This window comes from Neltuma alba, unplaced genomic scaffold (genome assembly GCF_004799145.2).
Source record: "Neltuma alba isolate B1F8T4 unplaced genomic scaffold, ASM479914v2 tig00010672_pilon, whole genome shotgun sequence".
Lineage (NCBI taxonomy): Eukaryota > Viridiplantae > Streptophyta > Magnoliopsida > Fabales > Fabaceae > Neltuma > Neltuma alba.
In genome coordinates, this window is record NW_021635514.1 from 6,306 (window position 1) to 29,476 (window position 23,171).

Genomic DNA, 23,171 nt, shown 5'->3' on the forward strand with positions numbered 1-23,171 from the left:
AGTAAATGATAAATTATTTGAAAAAAGGAAATAGAAAAAGGCAGAGAGAGAGAGAGAAGAAGGATGGAGGAGGGCAGGCTGCAGAGTGAAGAATTAGGTACAGTTCAGAATTGAGAGGGAAGACATGATTAGCATTCTGCAGCATGGGACCCTTTTTGTGTGAGAGATGAAGTCTCTCCATTCTCATTGTATGAGGCAATCAATTACATGCTCATAAATTCATCCCACGGGGGCCATGTACCTTGTACATTATTAACGCTCCCTCTTTACTACTCCTTACATGCCCCATTCCCCCTCCTTCTCGTTGAAAATTAAAGTATGAAATATCTGCACTGTACTTTCCACAGAATGAAATGACTGACTCACTCTTATTATTCATTTTCCATATATAAGTAACGCGGGTTAAAAAGGATGAAATGTTGGCATGTAAGATCAAAGAAAGACGCAATAATGGGAATGGCATATGTGTTCAAGTCATAAAAGGAAGCAATCAAATGTCGGCACTTGATGGCAAAGGGAAGGTGACAGGAAGAGTGCGGAGTGTCAAAGAGCTAGCGTTGGTGCTACGGCTTTTTTGGGGGATTCATCTCTCAAGATACGTCCTTGTGTTTGTTAATGGTTCGTGTTCAGCCCCCTTCTCTGCTTCTGCTACATGGTGAACCATCCCATCCTCACCTGAAACCCAAGTTTCAGCCACCGAATCTTCCCTTCCAAATCTCTCCCTATATTTATTCATTTTGATAAAATTGTATGTTCATATACTGAGAACGCCCCCTCACCAAATCTAATTGCTACCTTCTACCGCCACCCCAGTCCAATTCTCATCAGTTCATGCATATCCCCCACACTTAATGGTGTCCCCCCAGTTTCTGCCTCATTCTCTTTACTCTTCCTAGTACTAATAATTCCACACACGAGCAAATAAGACTGCCTTTAAGCAGAGTTCAGATTTGAAATTTTCTATACTTTACGCCACATTTTCATCACAAATTCACAACTCTCTCACAGTCACAATACTAGAATATGCCTGGGTTGAGATGATTGTGGTAAATAACATTAATTATTCCTAGCATTACTGTATTTATATTAATGATTCTGCCTTTTCTTGTGGTTGAAAACTCCATCCCTTCGTAGTGAAGGCAGATGTCGAGGAGTCTTTGGCCGTGGGCATAATAAAATAAGAAGACTGGTCATTAATTTAAAATGAACCCTCATTGATTACATGGCCTTTATTTGTGAATTATATATATGGTTGCCCGAACATGACCAGTTGGTATCATGTCGTGCTTATATGCCCTTAAAGTAAGCTTGTAAAATCGAGCTTCTCTTGGCATTTGCCATGTGCCCTTGAAAATAAATGCGACTCGATATATATACTCACCGGGTCTTAAATATAAAATTTATTTTGCAGTACAATTTATACTGTAAAATAATTTTATATTTAGGATCGGATGAATAATTTATGTATTGACTCAAACTCAAACTTAAATTAACACGAGTACAGGCAACAGGCAACTTTTACTTACGGAGCCATTCAAGCAATGGCCCACCAAACCGTCGGCGTAAGTAGACTTCACATCCTTATGAAATAATATGGTTTGTTTATGAAATCTAATGTAAAATAATATGGTTAACTTGACTCCTTCCACATGGACCCAACAATTTAAATTGTGTAGTTACATAATGTTAGCATCCATCCTACCAATATCTACGAGACAACCTAACCGCACATGGAAAAAAAAAATTAGACATTTATCAGGGTCTTATAATCCAAACATTTATCTTCTTCCTCTCCCCCCCCCCCAATGTGATGAGTGTAGGTTTGAAGTATAATTTTTGATAAAAGAATGTACAGTACTCTATTTATTAAAAAATCAGACTCTTCGTTCTTTGAATAAAATGCAAGGAATGAAATGAATTGAGAATTATAATTTATTATATTTTTTGACAAATTAAGTACAATGTTTGTTCGAAAGATGGTAAATAAATCAATATTTTTGCGGTATAGATGAATATGCGTTGCAAAGCTAAATGCAAATTAAAACACCAACAAAAATATTAGCGTTATTTTTATTACAAATATGAAATTTTAAACTATATTTCTTAAAAAAAAAATTTAATATCAGTTCATTGCTGCTTAAAATTCAGGAGTTAACATAGAAAAATGGCTTGCTAGTTTATTTTATTTTTATCACGTTTGGCATGCTGCGAGCCTCATTAACAATTCAACTATTGTTTAGTAGTAACCGTATTCTACTATTCTTTGAAGATGAGGTCACGCCTTCGTCTTGCTTATTTCTGTGTGGTTTCCCTTGCCTCTTGTTTTATGTTCTTTCCAGCGTTTAATTTGGTTGTTTCTGAAAATAACGTACAGCCCATGTACTAATTTTCGGAGGACATGCCATCGTAATATTTGTATATTTTGTGAAAGGATAATGAGATCAGGAACCGTCCCATAAACTTTTCTTCTCGTTGTCTCAGGGTCGCCATGTTCAAAACATCACGAAAACGTAAACCAAAGAAACAAAAAGGTGTTCAAGGAGTAGACGCTCGTTTGAAATCATGCTTAGAATTATTTAGAAATATATTTTACGTGAGTTAAAATAAATTTTTTCTAGTATATCTTTTTTTTATTTTATAAATCTGAGAAGTTGTTTATAATCGTATTCTAGATCTCTTTTCCACATATAATTAATATATATAGAAGTTATTAATCATAAATAAGTATACCAATATGTCAAAAAGGACAAGTTCACTCTAGAAAATATGGCACTATTCAGAATGAATTTTTCTGGGGAGGTGAGGGGTGAAAATTTATTACTATTTTCTCTGCTATGTGTAAGACTGGCTTAAGAAAATTTTTGTCTTTAATACATAATCATTTACTAATATTTTTTTCCCCGAACACGTTTTTCAAGATCATAATCTTCTCCATGTTACTTAAAAGAAATATACTGGGCACAGAGTTTAAGTGTAATGAAGGTACTATTTTAAAAATGCCATGACAATATTTGACAAAATAAAAATATAAACTCATTTTATTTCTTCTTTTTAATTTGTGCAGTTTGATTAAAAGATCTAATAAATATAACTCGAAGTAGTATGAAAACAGAGTCGGGGTGAATTAAGAGGGGAGATCAGTTCAGAGTGGTATGATATAAATATATATTATCATCATCCTATTTAGAAGTCACTTTCAATGTTTCACACAGTTCAAGAAAAACCTTAAATTTCATTAACTCTCATTTAAAATTTAATAACTTTCCAACTTTATCTATATTTAATATACATTATATCTTATGTAAATAAAGTCAACACAATAATAAATTAAACGTAAAATTGTACATCTATGTAAAACATTTTTCTCAATACTTTATAAATAAAACAAAAAAATATCTTCTTTCTACGATAAAAAAAGGACCAGGAGAGTAAAATAAGATACGAAATTGAGAGGGAGAAGAAAAGGGGGAAAAGGATGGGGGGTGAGGGGGCATCTTAAAAAGAGAGGGGGGGGGGTGCACATGCAGTCACATTAATTAGAAATTAAAATGGAACTGTCTACATACGGAATCTATACGGTATACAGTTGGCACCCCTTCACACTAATTAATATTCCATGTCGGTTTCAGACTCTCAGTCCATTTTGGCAGCCTCATTCCCAAACACATAATAGAATAAGTCACTTCTCACACCAGTCCAAGTAAACACCTATTTTTTAAATCCCACGATGATCAACTCTCCCATTTAACTCTCTTTTATTACCAGCATTTACAAACCTCCACAGCTCTCAATCTTCGTTCATGTACCAATATATGATTCCAAAACAGAATTATAAGTATCCAATACAAGGACTTATCCCACACCGCAAAGCGGGGCAAAGAATGAAAGCAATCAAACAGATGCGGAAGGCGAGAGGGGGAGGGTTCTGGTGAGTGGGCCCACAGCGGAATAGAGTACTTCCGCTACCTACACAAGCCATGTGCTACATATGGCAGACTTCTAAATTATTATTCCTGGCTTGCAACCCGTCTCACTCTGATCCCAATTCTACACCTATTATTGAACAAAACAGCTTTTGTTTTCATGCTGGTTGACAAAATTACATAGTCATTATCAAATTGGAAATTACACTAACCCCATAATAATCAAATACTGAACTTTTTTAAAAATACTTAACTTTATTAATAAGCCGTCGCCGGTGGGGTGTGCATTGCCGGACAAAACAGAGGATTACCCTGGCCCATGTGCCAGTTCAATCAACGCCTCAGCTAAGTTCTTTGGGCCTGAGGCCCGGCCCTAACCGTATTAATGCGGAATTGACACTGGGCAAAATTTGGGCTGGGTTTGATGACTACACTAGCGTCTGGTCGTATTCGCCTGAGACGTGGTGACCAAGGCCAGCCTGACTATGGGGAGAACCGCACTAATCAACTTACCTGGGTTTCTTTTCCCACTGGGTTTCTGGTCACCGTAGTCTAGCCCCTCGAAAGCTCATCAAGAACACTAACAATCACAAGGTTAGTGCTTTATATCGCATTTAAACAAGAATACGAACAAAATTCTATAGAAAACAAGAGTTCGAGTATTTCCATCATGAACGATGATAATCATTTGATATAATCAGAGTCCAAAGGCCATAAAGCAGAAGCAGCAGCTCACAATAGACTGAGAAATTAAAACCCCTCAACTCTCTAGCAACCCAACCACCCCCAAGGATTTGGAGAAAAAATAACTATAAAAGCTAAAAGAACGAGTAACAAAGGTGCCTGATTCCACATGTCATCCAACTGTCAACATTTGAAGTGAAACAAGCAATCTAGACTATCGCAAGAAACATAATTGCCGCAGTACTTATCACCAATATTTTTCTGTCTTCCAAACCATTGCAACGAAATAAATGGGTACTTCTAAAATTCAAGCAACGTGATGAGTACATAAAGCTTGAAAATTCATCTCGAATGATAGTGTAAAAATGACTGAGTAAAAACCCCAAACCACAAAAGTTCGTGGATTTAAAAAGTAGCTCCTGATTAGTGTGTACAGAGGGCACATCCGCAACTGACGTCTTGCTTAGGACTCTAGATATTTTCACAAGAAAAGCATGAAGTCTCACAGATTTTTCAAAACGAAAGCACTACAAGAGTAATAAGAAAGTATGATATAAACAATTTCCTTCGTCACCAGGAAAACACACACACACACACAAAAGGTGTGAGAAATACTAATTATCTTTTAGCAGTCTCAGGCTCTCAGCTCTATCCAATCTATTGCCAAATAAACGCAAGAACGACACAAAAGACAACAAACAGAAGCAGCCTCTTCAGGTAGTAATCTTGTTGTCCTTGACCTGCATACTGAGGGTGCCCATGAGCATGGCCACCATGAAATGAAGTAGCATATCCAAAAGGAAAACCAGCTGCTCCACTATACAAGGCCCCACCATGAAACCCATGCAACTGGAAGTTAAATAAGGATGGTATAAAACCACCAAATGCTGCTGACAATGTGAAATTCCCAAATCTTGCTGTTGCCATTGGGGAAAACCCTCCCAACCCACCCATAAATCCAAATCCATGTTGAGGAAAATGATTTGGTTCTCGTGAAGGGGCAGTTTCAGGTCTCTGACCAGCTGGCCGATGAGGGATATTATCGCATGGAAAAGATTTTGATCTCGGGTCCGTTGATGTCTTTCCTCTCCCATACAAGGGGACCAACTTTTTCTCCTCAACTAGGGCCTTGCACACTGGGCATTCTCGTGATTGAGAATGAAAGTGAAGCCATTTGTAAAGACAAGGCCAGCAGAAAAGATGACCACATAAAGTAATTATAGGATCTTGTGCCAAGTCAAAGCAAATATTGCATTCAAAACTGCCCGTGTCATTGTTACTGTTGCTGGAGCAGGAAGGGCTTGGGGGCGACCTGCTTGTTGATTCCTCAAACCCACTTGCCATCACCTTCAGATTCCTACAAAAGCCAGCGTAACCGATTGTAAATAACAGCCTTCATATACACATACATTCATACAGATGCACGTTCATATTATCAAAAACATTTGAGCTTAAAAGCTAGTTGTCATAGTAGTATTTCCGAATCAAAACCATTTCTAATGACCAAGGAACACCCCCCCCCCAAAAAAAAAAAGAAGAAAAGGGAAAAAAAGAACACCCTAGTCCACAACGAATTCTCGCGATTCCAGAGATCGATTCATCATCATAATCAATTTTACAAGGAGAAGTGACGGAATCGGAAGCGGGCAATGACGTTGAGGAAAGGGCAAACAGATTGAGGAGAAAGAAATAAATTACGGACCTGGAGGAGAAGATAGTGACGAATCGACCCTGGAATCCCAGAATAGAAGGTGAATCCCCGCAAATCACAAAAAGTGGGCGGTATTATTCAAATGGAGACACTTTAGTATACCGTAAATGGAGTCCGTCCAAAAAAAAAAAAGTATACCGTAAATGGAGACAAATTTTTTTTGTAAAAATATTTCTTAGATTGTGACCGACAGCGACAAAATAAATTGATTTCGAGATTCCTTTACCATGGACCGGACGTGTGTGATTCATTGGGTTTAGCATATGGAGAACTCTTCGAGAAAATCGGAGAATAATTCCAGCTGGCGCTACATTAGTGGTCTGGATAGAAAACTGCACTGGATTACTGATAATAATTTCTCACACATTAAGAAAATTATTAAATACATAAAATTTTTTATTTTTATTCTTATTAAATAATTAGTATATTTTTTCCTCTTATTTCTTCTCTTTTATTTTTACATTTATCTTCCTTATTTAATACTACCTCCTGTCATTAATATAAGACCTAGTTTGAATTTTATTTTAGTTCTAAATATAATACCCCAATCCATTTTGTCTCTTATATTTACTTAATTTTTTTCAAGATAGTCCTTCTAATAATTATAATTCTAGTCAATACACTTGATTAATAAGAATATTTTAAGAAAGACAACACATAAGATAAATAACTAACTCAACTTACTTTCTTAATCTCCTCAGATCAGTCAACTGACTCTTATAATTAGAATCAGAGATAGAATTAGAAATAAAGCATTAAAAATGACAAAAATCCCTTTCTATAAGTGATACTCCATCTGTTCCTTATTATAAGAGACATTTGATGCTTATGGCATGTTCCTATATATAAGAGACACTTACAAGTTGTCTCTACTTTTTTGTGTTGATTTACTATTTTACCCATATTTATTATCTCCAACTCACACTCTCTCTCCCTTCCACTTCTCTTTCTTTTAATAATTTAATGGTTCTCTCTCATGCTCTCTCTCCTTATTAATGAGGGTATTTTTGGGAAAAAATTATACTTTTTACATATTAATTGTTATTAACTAATTTTAACTGTTTTTTTGATCAACGTACTTTGATTATTTATCTCTTATAATAAAAAACGGAGGGAGTAATTAAAAAGGGTCACAGGGGCAGGGAGGCCCACGCAGTTGCCGATGCTATTGCTAAGGAAGCCGGAACCTTGATGCGTGATTTGAGGATTCTGCAGAGTCCGCCAGATGTGCTCCTCATTTGATCCAGGTGGCTGACACGAACTCGGCTTCTTTTTTCGAGTTGTAGTGGGTGGTTTGCAGCAGCTTCTTCCTTTCCTAATTCCAAAAAAAAAAGGGCCATAGTGGTACCTTAAGGCAGTGACAAAATCTGTGCTTTGAGCTTTTAGCTTCCTAATTATTAACTATAAGTGAAAATCTAATAATTAATAATTATTATTTTTATTTTTAATTATAAGACCTTATTTATAGTCTACAAACAAGATTTTATAATTAAGACGGGAGGTAATATTTATTTTTAAGAAATGAAAACTTTTATTATAAAAAATATAATAATAATTTTATAAATCACAAAGACTTTCATCAACCTCAACTTTCCTTATTATGTAGAGGGATAGATGGATGGTAAGCAAATACTTTTCACAAAAATTTATCTCAGGAAATTTTTTAGCCACTTCTGAGTAACTAGATTCTTTTGAGGTCTTTTATGCACGCTTTGAGGTCTCAAGAAACTTTATCCCTTGCATCCAAACTAAGCAGCAATCCAAAAGAGAATCTTTTTGGAAAAATGGAGCTGATTCAAATATGAATGGCCTAATGCTAATATATAGTTGAGTGGAGAAATACAACTTCCACTTTCAGCCAATTCATCTTCGTTCTAAACATTTATTTACAAGCTGTAATCAAAATACTAAAAGTTAGACCGGATACTGAATCGGTTAATTCACTAGGTCAAGAGTCAGTGGTTCAAACAGGAGTTAATTTGAAATTAGACCAGTTATAATCAAATAATATAATTTAATCAAGATATTCGAATTTAATTATAATGTTTTCAAAGTGTCCTTTTAAAAAGGTAGAGTAGGAGGATTAAGCAGCTACTAAGAGGCAAAACAGTCATGTACTATCAAAAGAATATCCAGTAGATGAGTATACCGAGATCATTTAATGGTTTATGAAGTCATATTGGTTTTAGTACATGATTGTGTGGTTTTGTTTAAATTTTATTTTATTTAACTATGTTGAATACAAACCGAAAAGTCTCTGTCTAATTTGAAAATTAAAACACATTCACCAACGCCTGGTAAAAAGAGGAAAGAAAACTACGATGCCTCACCAGCTTCTCTGTCTCTGGCTCCCTCATCGCGAATTCTATCACCATGTTATGACAGTGAGTCTGAGCTTTCAGATCTCAACAATAACGTTACTTCCTCTTATGATTTCATTAAATCTTCAGCCTCAGATTCATCGGTTTTTTGTCACCTCCCATTCTTCTTTATCCTCCACCATCTCCTATCTATATTTTGCTTTATTTTATTGAAGTTGTTGATGGTTTTTGCTGTTATGTGAGGAGATAAACATGATTTGGATGCTAAATTCTTTTTCTACTTCTTCTTTATCTTTCATCTTCTACTTTCCCTCAGCAAGACATTAAAAATCATAATCCGTCTAGCCCGTCCAACCCATCGGTTTATCCGAGTTAAGACCGATTTGCATCGATTCACTCCTAGTTATGTTAGGTTGCTTTTCCTCCAATTTAGACATTAAATCAGACTAAACAAGTAGTAGGTTTGCCGGTTTCTGATCTGATCCAACCAGTCCAGTCCAGTTTTACAAACTATGGTTGTAATACTACACGTTTATTATATGATAGCATCTCATAAAACCTTATCTGTTCAATTGTCTTCTTTCTTCTAGACGATGACGTCACCCAAGAAAAGAAAGAGAAATATATAGGTATGAAAGGAGAGAAATTTAATTCGTCAAAACAAGACAATGAACAGCGGAAAATAAATAACTAATACTCAATTCTTGGGACAGAAAACATGCAAAATGCATGGGATTGGATTTCGGAACAGTTTATTAATTTTTCAAACAACGTTCCACCTCATCAAATAAACAAAACAAAACTCCCAAAAAATTCAAGCCTCTCAATTGGAAAATATCAGATACAATTTTCCAGTCAAAACTAAGAATACAACTCACACCCGCCCTTCCCGAAACTCCATCCCCTCTAGAAGACTTCCCGCATTCTTATACCACACAGAGTTAGAAAAACCTCTAAGATTTTGCAAGAGATTCAGCTATCACAGTCCGGGTCTCCTTCTTTCATCGCAAACTCTCACATGTAATGGCAAGTCCTGCTGTAACACACACCCTCAAATATTGGTTAACAGAGCACCCTTTAATCCTATCATTCCGATGGAGCCCCACCGAATTATGGTTTTCCACTTGGTCCTTCATCATCAACGCCATTTCTGCTTATATTGCCACCGCTACTACTCTTCATGCTATCCTCACGATCTGCCGTCGCCGTCGTCCTGTTCCACTGGGTCCTATCCCCGCCGTCCACAGCCTCGCCATGGCCATCATCTCTTTCATCATATTTCTCGGCATGCTCTTGTCCGCTGATGCTGAAATTCGAAACACCCGGTGGTTATGGCGGCGAACCAGAACCACGCCTTTCGAATGGGTCCTCTGTTTCCCACTGGGTATTCGTCCCTCTGGACCAGTCTTCTTCTGGTCCTACGCTTTCTACCTTTCTCGCTTCCTCCACCTGTTCCGAACGATCTTCACCATTCTTCGTCACCGGAAGCTATCCTTTTTCAGGCTGTTCAACCATTCCATCCTGCTGCTCACCTCGTTCCTCTGGCTCGAATTTTCCCAGTCATTTCAGGTATCGGCCATACTCATCACAACTTTGGTTTACTCCTTAGTGTATGGGTACAGATTCTGGACGGAAATCGGATTGCCCTCCAAGTGCTTCACGTTCACTGTGAATTGCCAGATGTTGTTGTTGGGTTTTACATTCGTGGGACATGCTGGGGTACTTGCACTTCATTTCCTGAGAGGAGGGTGTAATGGGATTGGAGCTTGGGTGTTCAATGCTGTGATGAATGCTGCGATTCTTTTACTGTTCTTGAGGTTCTATGGTAAAGCGTATGGCCGGAGATCCGTTACCGTTGGATCGGCATCGTGGGGCGGGCAGGACGCCGATAAGCGAGCAACGCGTTCCGCTGAATCTTCAAAAATGGAATTTGGAACGCACAAGTGAGAAGAAAGACAAAAATCGTTGACTTGGATCTTTCCCTCCTCACCTAAAGTCAAGTCTTTGATGTTTCTCCGCCGCCCTTAATTTTTCGGAGTATCTTGGCAAGAGGAGTTTGACCAGTTCCTCCATCCCCGTCAACTGTAGATAAACAGTGTTCTTCCTTCTTATTAGTTCAGAACCCGCAGGTTCTGGTCATGGTTTAAGACTTTAAGTGATGGGTTGCAAATTCTGAACGTCCGTGCTTCCGATTATATAACACATTAATTTGCATTCGCACGGGCGAACATTTATTATAAGTTTTGTAATTCTTCCGACCCCGACCGATTATGGGACGAGAAGCTGTCTCCGGCTGACAAAGCACGCACGGCAGGGAGCCAAACACAGAGATCAAAGAAACGAACTAGATTGAGAAGAAAATGGAACCCATTTCTTTTGACATTTCAATTGTTGCTTTTTTCTTTTCTTTTCTTTGTAATTTTTTTTAACAACTGATTAACAAACCCCAAACATTCTCAGGAGGGTTTTTGTTTGAGAGCAACAAAATAGACGTATTTAAGAAATATTTAATTACTGGAAATTAAAAGGGAATAATACGAGATAACATGCAAAATTCAACGAGGAAAATGTAACATTGGGAACAAGTGAGAAATTTTACTGAAAAATAATGTTCACATTGAATGTCTCAGATCTCCATGAGAATAAGAAGAGAATAATATAACTTCATTAAATGTGTTATGAATTATCTTTGCTGAAAGCAACATGGTTCACGTACATGAAAATTGGAACACGCCACTGGTGCCTTTAGGCTGTCGAACGAGAGCATCACCCGGAAAGAGGAGATGCTGCAAGCATCTAGCTAGGATCTAGCTAGTTGTTTGTATCAATCCTATTTATATTTCGTGGGGCGATATATTTTCATAAAACTATATACTCCTCTGGTCCTTAATATAGGACTCAATTGTTGAGTTGGTTTTGGTTTTAAATATAAGACCTATTTTTCATATTTATCAAATTTCTCTAAATTACCCCTATGGATACTTCCTCAACCATAATCAAATAGAAGAGAGAGATTGGGTATTAAGAAAGATGATTATGGTGTTTTAGGAAAAATATGTCACTTTTTCTATAATTAACCAACTTACCTAACTTTCTTAATGTAATCAAATTAGTTAAATGGGTCTTATATTAAGGACCGGAGGAGTATATATTTATGTTGCTTCTAAAAAAGGGTTAAAAGTTATTAATTTGGCCAACAAATAATATATCTCACCGGTCAATGGTGCTAAGATAGATTTCATGTGAAGATAATGAATAAAATAACTGGTCATAAGAATTTGAAGCACAATCTGATTGTAATCATGAGAATATTAAAATCTTACCACGATAGGGATGGAAATTGGAAAAGAACACGGCAAGAATATAATGAGTTTTCTATTGAGGAAAAATGGCAATAAGCCTATATTCAAATCAAAATATAAACGAGATGACATTAAGCGTACATTGATTCCCCCCCCCCCCCAAAAAAAACAACTCAATCTTTCTAGAAGTTTGTTGTTAATTGCTAGCCTCCAATGCTGTTTCCTATTCAAACTCGGCGCTTTCACACAACACTAAGAAATAACTTATTGCTTGTCAAACAAACTTATAAATACATTTTATATAAATCAAAATAAAACTCTCTCACATCTGTTTACTTCTTATTCAGTAAGTCACAATTAAAAAATTATTCATAAATCATTCTAAATGGGTTTTGTGCATCCATGCACGGTACAAAGGAATAATTAAACAAGGTGTGTGCGCGCGCGCGCTGTGAACTGACCCCAGGATGTGACAGCACAAAATTCATATTAAACTCGCATGTCATGAGGGACAAATGTTGGGATTTTTTTTAACATGTCTCGAGTATAAAAAACTTTTTTTGGGGGGTGGAGGGCGCAAATGAGCTGATGAGATGAGCAGCCCAGTTCCCATCCCAAGATGACCCTCAATCTTAAAACTGGTCACGTAAAGATACCACCTCATTTTTCATAATTAAACAAGAAAATCAAACTCTTGCTCACTCCAATATAAACACCCGTAAATTAAATCTTCATATCTAAACCACAACACTTCATCTTTGCATTTCCTTCTTTCGAATGGCTTTTACATCTCCACTGCTTCTCCTCCTCCTTTTTGGTACCTCCCTCATTCATTCACATTATTTACAGAGCTACTTTTTGCTTCCATCTTTTATCCAATTCCGATGCTCTTTTTCCTTCTTTCTAACCGATATTTTCAATTTTCGTACGGTTTTGCAGTTGCAGGTTTTGTAGATGTAGAATCCGCCACTTACTTCCAACTTGAAAACCGGTGCAACTATACATTGTGGCCCGGAACTCTTTCCGGCAACGGTGTTGCAATTCTCGGCGACGGCGGATTCTCCTTGGCACCGGGATTATCTGTTTCTCTCGTCGCTCCACCCGGTTGGTCCGGGCGCTTCTGGGCTCGAACCGGCTGCCACTTCGATGGCGCCGGTCAAGGAAGATGCCTTACCGGAGACTGCGGTGGACTGCAATGCCGCTTCGGAGGTGCTGCCCCGGTGACGTTGGCGGAGTTCACCCTCGCAACGTCCAGCAGCGACAAGGATTTCTACGACGTGAGCTTGGTGGACGGTTACAATGTGGAGGTGGGCGTGCGGGCAATCAGAGGAACCGGTGATTGCCAGTATGCGGGGTGCGTCGCGGACCTGAGCAGCCTGTGTCCGGAAGAGTTGCAGGTGAAGGACGGGAATTCGGTGGTGGCGTGTAAGAGCGCCTGCGCGGCGTTTAACACGGCGGAGTTCTGCTGTATCGGCGACCATTCAACACCTGAGACTTGTGGGCCGACGCAATACTCTCAGCTGTTCAAGAAGGCTTGCCCAACGGCCTACAGTTACGCATACGACGACCCATCGAGCACTTGCACGTGCTCCGGCGCCGATTATGTCATCACATTTTGCCCATCCGGATCCTCCTAGCAAAGTGCTCTTCTGTATTCACATTTGCGATGATATTACAATTTGAGAACTTCCAAATTACAGTTAAAAAAAGAAGTTATAATTCAAATCTTCGATGCTCAGTGCAGTATGCACCTATATTGGAAAAATTATTTTTTCCGACTTGAGCAATTAAGGATCAATTTGCATATTGAGCCATGCTGGTGTTAATTTTTTCGTTAATTATTTTATTAGTTTTGCTTTTTATTGCGCAGCATTCTTTTATTTTATATTGCATCCCGTGCAGTAATGGAATTGGCTTTACGCTTAAATTAACAGATTTATCTTTCCAGTTACTTACATCCTCGACGTACAAGAGTAATTTAGGCCGCCTTCAAAGTCACACAAACAAAGCCCAGAAAGACCATTAGGTCTCCTCCATGATCAGACCTTTTTCCTGTTCATTTTCTATGATTACTTTCTTTCTTTTTTTACGCTTCCCCCGAAAAGCTCGAGCTCCATGCATCGTTAAATTACGTGGGTACGTCCGAATCCGTGAGATTGCCCTTTTCACGTGTTGGACATAATCTCGATAGGATAAAAAGTCAACACAGGAACAAAAAGAAAAATTGGCAAAAAAGCACAGGATCAAAAATGATTTACCCAGGTTTTTCTGGGCTTGGGCCCTCTTCTCTGACCAAAAAAAACAATTTACACAGAGAGAAATCAAGCTTGCTTTGAAACTTTTTGTTGCTTTTTCCTTTTCAAGGCCTTCGGCCGAAGCTGATGACATCATAACAATCTCCCACTCTTTCTTTTTCCTCCTTCTTCCCCTCCTGCACTTTTCCTTTTTCATTTTTTTTTTTGGTTTACATACATTTCCAATTTCCTCTACAGAAGGCTCTCCTCTTTGGAAGCCCAAATGTAACCTACTCACCTATTTTCCTACTATAACTCTAAATCCAAGGAGCTATAGGCCACTTTTCCCTAAATTAACCCTGAAGAGAAATTACAGGCCAACACCTCCCAACAGAGGAAAATCAATTGACAACTAAAAACTAACCTATATCTTACAGATATTCCATCAAGGAACTATCTCTCAGAGAAAAACCAGTTCGCAGGCGATTATACCACGGCAACTTCATCTGACCGGCACCGGTGCACTGACCCTCACCTTCCCCCTCGCTGCTGAAGAGAGTTTGGTCAGAGCAGTCAAGCGAAGCTCCACATGCTAAATTATACAACTGACATGCTGAATGACATACTCGGAGCCTGTTGTCTCCGTCCTTGTCACACTTCTGTATTGATATCTGCATATCAAGTACTAAGTTCTTCAGCTGTTATGTTAAAAAGTGTTGCAGTTCAAGAGCCACATTGGCAGACAGATAAAATCAAAACAAATTGTTAATTTCAAGCTGAATGCAAGTAAATAGAATAAAATCAAATTACAAAGGGATTAAAAAAAATCTGAACAAATGTTTTCATTAGATAAAACAGATCGTACCCAGCAGGCAAGCCGCTTAGCAGCTTCATTGCAGTAAGTGCCGCCAAATATATTAAATAATTTCCTAGCACCACCTGGGAATAAGCGGTGGTAGTTAGGCATGACAACCACTTCTTCTAACTGCTGTAGTACACTTGGTTCACTAGGAGCACAATGCTGTCCAGACAAATCATTTCCCAGAACATTTTTGCAAACCGAGAGACTTGATAGGAGCATAGAGCTGTTCTGGCATGTGTATCCCGCATAGTCAGAACAACGGAATTCACAAACTCCGTTATCACAAACCCCACCATGAAGGCTACATTGCTCATCACAAGCAGCTGCATATATGTGACAGCAGGGAGAGGTGAAAAAAAAAAAAATCAAAAAATGTTTGCAGTACAAGAATTGAGTAAATGCTGTTCCAGAGTAAAATCGTTGTTCAACAAGACTGATTTTATTTTCCTGCCTCTGTTAAACTAAATAAAAGGGATCCAAGTTAATTATCCTGAAAAGACTCAACTATCAGTTACTGGATATAATTCGCTTCATATCATATGGAATAACATTCTTCAAAAGCTTCTTCAAAAGCCCACCCTTCACATACCATACATATTTGCAATTCTCTTGGTAATTAATTATGAGATTGAAGACATTTGCAATCACCATGTTCTCTTCAAAACTCATTATTACATACCAGTTGAACAGTCGATGCCAGTATAACCATTTTTGCATTCACAAATCCCATTGGTGAGACACTTGCCGTTACCATTGCAATTGCTGGGGCAGGATCCTGAAAGGGGATCAAGCAAAAGGATTTATATTGGTTCCAGCATTTAAAGCCGGAACACTAGGTTCATACGTCAAGGTAAAAAAGAACCTATTTTAAAAAACAAGAAGTACGTAGTTTCCATATAGAGAGTCAAGGCACAATGAATACAGAAGTTAAACAACAAAGCAGGACATGAGAGCTCACGTTTGCCACAGTCATGACCATGAAATCCAATAAAGCAGTGGCAACTTCCATCAATGCAATCTCCATTGAAATTACATGCATTAGGACATTGCCCAGGCATCGCAATTGTATCTGTGCTACAGAGTTCATGGTATGCAGGGCAAATTAATTCACCTACGGATAAATAATTTTATAGAGTAAGGTGTCAATTTACTGAGAAACCAACAGCCAAACACTACTGAAAAAACATACAATTAAAAAAAATGAAAAAATAAAAATAATAAATAAAACAATAATATTAACCATTAAAGCTGGGGAACTGAATGGGTCCACCGACTTGAGGACATACTTTCCAGATGCCATCCACTGCAACCTGTTGGTCACACAACAGAACTACGTTTAGCAACTATTTCAGCCAAAAAGGAAAAAGTTGGAGGTTGACTATAGTTTTTTTTTTTTTTTTTGGGCGGGGGGGGGGGGATGCAGCCCAGGATTCAGCTTCCCTAGGCTTCATGAAGAAATGAGTATCATAAAAAGGTTACTCAATTACCATCATCGGCTAAATTAAACGTAGGGTTGAATGAATCAGAATATTTTACTCTCTCGACAATCCCAAGTCAATCATACCTCTAAAGAATTATTGGCACACCTATGTTGATAACAACCATTTCCTTGGGTCATAGAACCTCGCACAAATCCTGTCCGTACTAAAGTAGAGGCCATACACCTGCATTAAAAGGGAAATTAACTAGAAACTCCATGCCTTTAAACACTCAATGCAAAGCAGACTAAAGTTGCGAGCTAACAGTCACAAATCTGACCTAGAGTTGCTCCCTCGAACTTCACCCAGCATTCGATCAGGTGCGCGTGCACTATTGACATCTGTACAAGACCCATCTGAATATGCGACAAAATAAGTGCAATAATCAGCCAATGAAGACTGTCCACCTGCAATGATCAGTGAACAAGTCACCAAAACTTACCGCTAATTGAGTTTGCTGATTGACAATAACTACAGACTGCTTATGTTGAAAACCAATAATAGTGAAAACTAAAGAAATCTTTGTTGTGTACTCAAACTCTAGTAATAGAACCTACATATGAATTACAAGGCAATGGCATGAGATGTAAATTAATCGCTTGATAATCAGCAGTGAAGAAAACAGCCATAGGATGATGATAGAGAAAATGAGGCATCGTTTAGCATTTAATGGATTAAAATCAATCAACCTTCATGGATATGAAGGCATAACGACATACCTTCATTAACTTGTGGAAAATATTGAGCCCACTGAGGCAGGTCTCCACTGTATGTTACAATTGGGCAGTATCCCTCTGCCTCCCTGTTATACGTGCAACCAGACAACTGTGTTTTGTTGCAGTGATAGGCCCCCTTCCAGAAATTGCAAGGGGAAGTAACAAATTCAGTACCTTGGTTGCGACCCCAGTCAAGACGGTCTGCCATGCTATAATTGGCACGGTACCATCCGCTGTCTTCTAAGAGAGCTAGAGTCATTTTTGACACTATAGATCTTGTATCCACAGAACCAGTCATAATCTCATTCATCATAAGCCTTTTTTCCCAGTGAGATCCTGTTGGCAAAATAATACATCTCTTAACTTTGTCAGTGGGCGCCAGGAGTACAAGTTCAAAGACATTAAACACGGTGTTCCCACTAGACAATAGTTGCTATGTTTTTTTATTCAAACTTTTTGGTACCTCCTGGCAGGATTCTAAAGGAGCAAAGATGGCAGGCCAGTACTTTATTTTGTTTTTCACCATAACGGGGAAAAATCTTTTAATCACTAAATTTCAGATTATATGTAAATTTTCAATAGTTACATTCTGATCACACCTGCAAATACCTTGTAAGCATGACATAGTGATCACATTCATTGGGCACTAGCAATCTTAATTATTAAAAACTTGAGGGGAAAATAAAGGAAAGAAATGTAAAAAAAGAAAGAAAGAAAGTAAAATGCAATTTTTTTTTAAATAAAAAAGCCATTACATTAGTAAAAACTGATCTTTATCAACAGCCTGAGTAGCCGCATATATAAACAACTATAGTCATAGTATTCTGAAGAAAGAAAGAAAACACTAGAGTAGTCACATTTAGAACTTGGCAAAAAATGATTAACAAAGGAGAAAAACCTGATGTTCCACGCCCTCCCCCATCTTCCAGCTCCAAACCAGTGAAATTTTCAGAGAATGCCTATCATCAAAGAACTCAATCATTTGTGAAAGCTCTAATTAAGAATACCAATCAAGTTGTTGAATATTTTGAGAAAAATGATTGCACTGAAAATTCTTGTTTCATTCATGGTAGGAGGTGTATATATAGAGAGAGAAGAGAAAAATGAAGGTTGCACAATAATGCTCATTATGATGGTGTTGCATTTGATGAAGACAAATTGGTTTAGATGCCTTGGGATATAGCTAAGGCTCAAAACCTATGACGTACTTGATGTTGTGTTTTTCAGAGGATTGTTAAATTGTTAAGAGGTTTTCCGTACGTGAGTTAGGTTTTCTGTACATATTAAAAGATCCATTATATTTTGTTATGCGCTACGCACTACAGCACTTCAGGGTCTTGATGCTAAAAATTGCATTATACGCACAATTTACAATTATACTACGAATATTAAAACAATAAATATGGCACCAATAAAATACAAAGGGAAAATATTCCAAAGCAAATACCCCATAATGATGTCGTGAATGCATGACAACACGTGGAAGCACCACACGCGTTACCATTCGCCCAAGCTTTTCATCCATGACTTGTTTAATAACCTGCAAGGACAACAAGTAGTTTTGAGCTTCAAAATAGATCCAATAAAATGCCCAACATAAAAAGGAATGACGCAAAAACAAACGTTTGCTACAATGAATTGATTAGAAAACTCAAGAAATTGTCAAAATCTAATAAAAAACCGTTATAGTGCTGATAATAACAAATTAAAAGAATTAACCAATGTTCAGGATCTCAAATTTAGCTAGGCTCACATTAAACTACCCAGCCATCAAACTGCCAAACTTCAAGAGAAGGTTTGGTTTCAGAACAAGCGGTACAAGTACAAGGACATAATGATAGTACTCTAAACAGATGAGTCTTAGCACAGCAGGCCATCATACCAGATTACGCCGTCTTTTCCTTTCATCTCTAAAATGAGCAAAGGCATGTGGATCAAAACCAAGAACATGCATAACCTGGAAAAGATCAAATCTAATCAACAGTGTCTCCAAGATTTCCAATTTCATTATTTGAAAACCCAACCAACCTCATGTATGAGGGTAGCCGAAAGCAAAGTCTCAGACTCAGCTGTCAAATGGCGAGGAGCAACATTTACATGTCCTGCAAACACAGGAAACTTCAATTCCAAAGCCGCCCAAATGCAAGGTAAGGATGAGAACGCAAACTAAGATAAGATTCAAGATAGTCTACCAGCTATGGCACGGCCCCATTGATCACGTTCACAAGCCACTGCCCATGCAAGAGTATTCCCAGTGGTAGGTCTTGTAGTGACTAGGAGAACTAAGTCCGCATCTAAAACACCCTCTGGGAAAGGTGAACAAATAGGTGAATTATCAAATTTGCAAGTAAAATTATGGGATGAAATTTTATTAAAAGTACAATGTCCTCATAAGGGAGATGACTAATTAATTATACCTTCAACATATTCACGAGGAAGCTGCACACCTCCATCTTGCCCACATGCAGAATATCCACTTAGACGCAAGTTTCCCTTGACAGGCTCAACAGCCAATGCTCTCTTAAACCAATCAGCTGTCTGACCCAATGCCTGCAATAGGTTGCTTTCATGGGGTAAATATCTTTGTTCAATCTTTATCTGCAACTAATTCAAATTATATAAATCTAACAGGACTCTCAATGAGACCTTATGAAGGCGATGCTTTTTGTCATCTCCTGTGATATCTTCGGAAGTGCAGTTATACCAACAATCACCAAATATTGGAGGATTACCATGGGGATTACAGGAGGGGTGCCCAGGAAATGAAGTCACGGGAGGCTCCCCAAGCTGTTCAAATAAAAATATGGATTAAAATCAACAAACAGGATGAGATTGAATACAAATAGGACATAAGAAATCTAAAAAGGCCTTTTTCTTCATACTAAACACTCACTTTGACAATATCACCAACTTTTCGGCAATCTCTGTCTGGCGAGTGGCCAACAGCATCATAATTGAGATATATTCTAATAGGTTGTTTGGCATCTTTTTGAAGACCTGATGATGTTGACACTCCAAGTAATGCCCTACCTTTACGATGAAGGGGTTTCATGTAACCAGGTTCGTAAGCCTGCGGGGTAACTGAGTAAACCTTGCGACCAGGTCGCTTTCTCTGTTCAATTATCTGATCATGTATGCAAGAGTGTGAGGCAATGTTCTTTTCCAAGCCTCCCATTTGAAGTTGGTATTCTCGGGGTTTTGCATCATTAGGTTCCAACAATGCAAGTAACAATACAATCTGAAGCAGGAAGTGGAAGTTTAACAACATATAACGACCAGCTGAGAAATCAAATTGTCTAGTTCTTTATATAGAGTGAATTTGGTAAAGCGTGAAAACCAAAACTTTTCCCTTTTCATCCCTATTTTTGCATGCAGGCAGAGTACATCAAATTGAACACCTATCTAAAAACACTAGCTAATACAACACAGAAAAAATTTTAACGATGTCACCTCCGCAAAACTTAGTAAGAAGGCGCAGTCATTATTTTCTAGGATTAACGAAATTTCTTTCGATTAAGTTCATCATAGAGCTACGACATCCAAAAGCCAAAGCTTGAATCAGCAGAATTTCAAAATTAAGCCATATTTTTGGGGGAAACTGAACAAAATCAAGCTTTTTTAAACCAAAGAGAAAACACAAGCAATGGATATTCTGTGACTATATCCAGAGATATGACACCGAACAGCGTGTATTAAAGGCAATACCTGATAGGTATTGCGCAAACGAAAGAAAAGCTAAAGATTGAAGGGGAAAAAAAATCTTCGAAATCATAGAAACATAAATTACTAATCCAGCACCTTCCAGATTAAGCACTGTTCTTCTAAACAAAACCTGAACTTGAGGGTGCAGTAACCGGACTAATGAAACCCCCCCGGGGGGGGGGGGGGACAAGCCCTTATCCTAAATCAGAGATAAGCGTCTGATTCATTCCCCAATTGCGGGAAAGAGAAATAAAAGCCCAGAAAAATATACATTGTTCTATTCTTTCGTTCACCCCAAGATGAGCAATTAGAACCTGACCATAGTTCAGCAGATGATTTTAAAAGGCCTAAACTTTAAACATTATAGCAACATTAAACTAAAAGAAAAGATTAAAATAAGAAGGAATGCAGATGATAAACTAAACGAGCTTACCTCGAAGACTAGGACGGCGAATCGAAGCTTACAATTAAACCAGGAAAGGACAGAGGAACTACACCGAAGCATTGCCTCAATGGAATGTTAAACACACAACCGCAGACAGGGTTGTTTCCATTAAATCTCCACCGGGATTTTGATTGGCTTTATGACCCCAAAAAGATCGGTGGCTCTAATGCATGTCGGAAAGCTTCCTTCAGATATCAATAGGAAAAGGGCAGTAACGGGGGATTGGCCCTTTGGTCTACAGTGACTTTATTTTGAAGGAAATTAACACTGGTGCAACATACAAGTGAAAAGGCAGGATTTAGATTTCTCAAGAAGTGCTATTATTGTAGAGTGGCTTCGGCTTATTACACGATATTTTCCACTCCCTGTTCCCCATAAGCCGCGGAAAAGAATAACAGTGGGGAGTGACGAGGCAAGGGAAAGAAAAGCAGAAGAAAGAAAAAGAAGCAGTGGAGCTGGTGGCCAAGCTATTTTTCACTCGTTTTTGGGTTTTACAGAGTATATAATCACTCTGTGCTTCTTTCGGTGGAAGACAGCGTATAAAAATAGACAAAGCGCAATTTTAAAATGCCCCTCATATTGGCCTCAAATTGCAAGGTTAGCCACCTTTCCACCCACAATCTTCTTATTTTTTTGCCATCTTTCCGAGCAGGGGTATTTAGTTGAAGGTCTCATAATTATTTTAATAAAAATATTGTTTTTTGAGTGGGAATTGTTAAAACAAAGTTTAGATAGATAATTAATTTATTTTTTAAACAGAACTCAGATGTTTGATTGGTTTGTAGAGTTGGTTTAGAATAGTTTACCCATAACTTTTTATGAAATATGAAATAAATATGTAAAAAAAAATACCAAACAAATTATAGTCTGTAGCATGAAAATTTTTTATGGCAAAAAAAGACAAGCCCAAAAAATTTGACTTATAACTTTAAATCGTTATTGTCTATTTAAATAAAAAATTAAAATATAATATAATATTGAGGATAAATTAAATTATTTTTTCCAGAGAAATTACGCTATTTGTTAATTACGAAATTATGAACGTAAGATCAAATGTAAATTTTGGAACTTATATTTATGATTTTCATATGATTAGACGTAGAAAATCGGCGGGCAGCTTCCTTTTTTTTTTTTTTTTAATTCGGTTCACCATCGCAACTCGAATATAATAAGTAATAAGCCATATCAAGTTGCAACCACAATTTTTTTTTTCACTTTTTTTTGGTAGAAGCAACCAATACTTTGTTGCAAGGAAAAAGTCTCAAAAATGGAGATCGACCTTAATTAAATATGTTAGCAACATTATTTGGCTGCTCTTATAATATAATTAGATTCCAGGTCAGAAAATTCTGGGACAAACGGTTTAAAATAAAAGTATTTAGGTCATAGAAGAAGATTAGAGGAAAGTATTAGAAGTTATGTGAAGATGGCTCGTATTTTTTAATCATATGATCTTAAATATAAAATTTAATTTATACTATAATTTATATGTCTTTTATTTAGAACTAAAAAAATATAATAAATAGAATATATTTTTAGATTTTCTTTTTTAGTTTTTTTTTCTGGGGGACTAAGCTGTATCATTGAGTTGCCCATGTCATTTTCTACCGGACATGCATGAAGGATGATTAATAATTTTTTTTTTTGGCTGTAATAAACTCCAATTCTGATTCCTCGTCATGTAATAAGAAATTAATTTATTACAACATCCACATCGATAATGATAGTTTTATCGTTTATAAATAATATAATGCCGGCTGCATGAACTGTGCATCAAAGTAATGAAAATTCAG

At 37.4% G+C, this 23,171-nt stretch overlaps 4 protein-coding genes across 7 annotated transcripts; 2 read left to right on the top strand and 2 right to left on the bottom strand.

Moving 5' to 3' along the window:
• Positions 1–5,205: 5,205 nt before the first annotated feature.
• Positions 5,206–6,586, bottom strand: LOC114758191 (E3 ubiquitin-protein ligase RNF185-like). 4 transcript variants are annotated; one of them, XM_028947218.1, is made up of 2 exons: positions 6,545–6,586; positions 5,206–5,964 (listed from the first exon to the last, which is right to left on the bottom strand). In XM_028947218.1, the coding sequence occupies exon 2, from the start codon at positions 5,949–5,951 to the stop codon at positions 5,265–5,267; it is 687 nt and encodes a 228-aa protein (XP_028803051.1). In that variant the 5' UTR covers positions 5,952–5,964; positions 6,545–6,586; the 3' UTR covers positions 5,206–5,264. The 4 variants fall into 4 exon arrangements, with proteins under 4 accessions (XP_028803051.1, XP_028803049.1, XP_028803050.1 ...); XM_028947216.1 differs by lacking the exon at positions 6,545–6,586 and adding an exon at positions 6,310–6,386; XM_028947217.1 differs by lacking the exon at positions 6,545–6,586 and adding an exon at positions 6,166–6,218.
• Positions 6,587–9,427: 2,841 nt separating this feature from the next.
• Positions 9,428–10,855, top strand: LOC114758197 (elongation of fatty acids protein 3-like). The gene has a single exon (XM_028947226.1). The coding sequence runs from the start codon at positions 9,663–9,665 to the stop codon at positions 10,584–10,586; it is 924 nt and encodes a 307-aa protein (XP_028803059.1). The 5' UTR covers positions 9,428–9,662; the 3' UTR covers positions 10,587–10,855.
• A 1,970-nt stretch (positions 10,856–12,825) lies between these two features.
• On the top strand, positions 12,826–13,578 carry LOC114758133 (pathogenesis-related protein 5-like). Its single transcript, XM_028947147.1, has one exon. The coding sequence runs from the start codon at positions 12,826–12,828 to the stop codon at positions 13,576–13,578; it is 753 nt and encodes a 250-aa protein (XP_028802980.1).
• A 606-nt stretch (positions 13,579–14,184) lies between these two features.
• LOC114758189 (leishmanolysin) lies at positions 14,185–21,817 on the bottom strand. Its single transcript, XM_028947213.1, has 17 exons — positions 21,367–21,817; positions 20,125–20,469; positions 19,878–20,018; positions 19,649–19,781; positions 19,424–19,537; positions 19,260–19,333; positions 19,114–19,188; positions 18,679–18,771; positions 18,130–18,190; positions 17,235–17,567; positions 16,796–16,922; positions 16,602–16,701; positions 16,278–16,347; positions 15,996–16,148; positions 15,717–15,812; positions 15,041–15,360; positions 14,185–14,846 (listed from the first exon to the last, which is right to left on the bottom strand). The coding sequence occupies exons 1-17, from the start codon at positions 21,436–21,438 to the stop codon at positions 14,607–14,609; spliced, it is 2,547 nt and encodes an 848-aa protein (XP_028803046.1). The 5' UTR covers positions 21,439–21,817; the 3' UTR covers positions 14,185–14,606.
• Positions 21,818–23,171: the final 1,354 nt, after the last annotated feature.

Coding starts and splice junctions, on each gene's coding strand:
- LOC114758197 (XM_028947226.1), top strand. CDS start 9,663: ATGGCAAGTCCTGCTGTAACACACACCCTCAAATATTGGTTAACAGAG.
- LOC114758189 (XM_028947213.1), bottom strand. CDS start 21,438: ATGCTTCGGTGTAGTTCCTCTGTCCTTTCCTGGTTTAATTGTAAGCTT. Junction 20,019..20,124: donor AAGTTGGTGATATTGTCAAA/GTGAGTGTTTAG, acceptor TTATTTGAACAG/CTTGGGGAGCCTCCCGTGAC. Junction 16,702..16,795: donor GTTCGAGGGAGCAACTCTAG/GTCAGATTTGTG, acceptor CTTTTAATGCAG/GTGTATGGCCTCTACTTTAG.
- LOC114758133 (XM_028947147.1), top strand. CDS start 12,826: ATGCTCTTTTTCCTTCTTTCTAACCGATATTTTCAATTTTCGTACGGT.
- LOC114758191 (XM_028947218.1), bottom strand. CDS start 5,951: ATGGCAAGTGGGTTTGAGGAATCAACAAGCAGGTCGCCCCCAAGCCCT.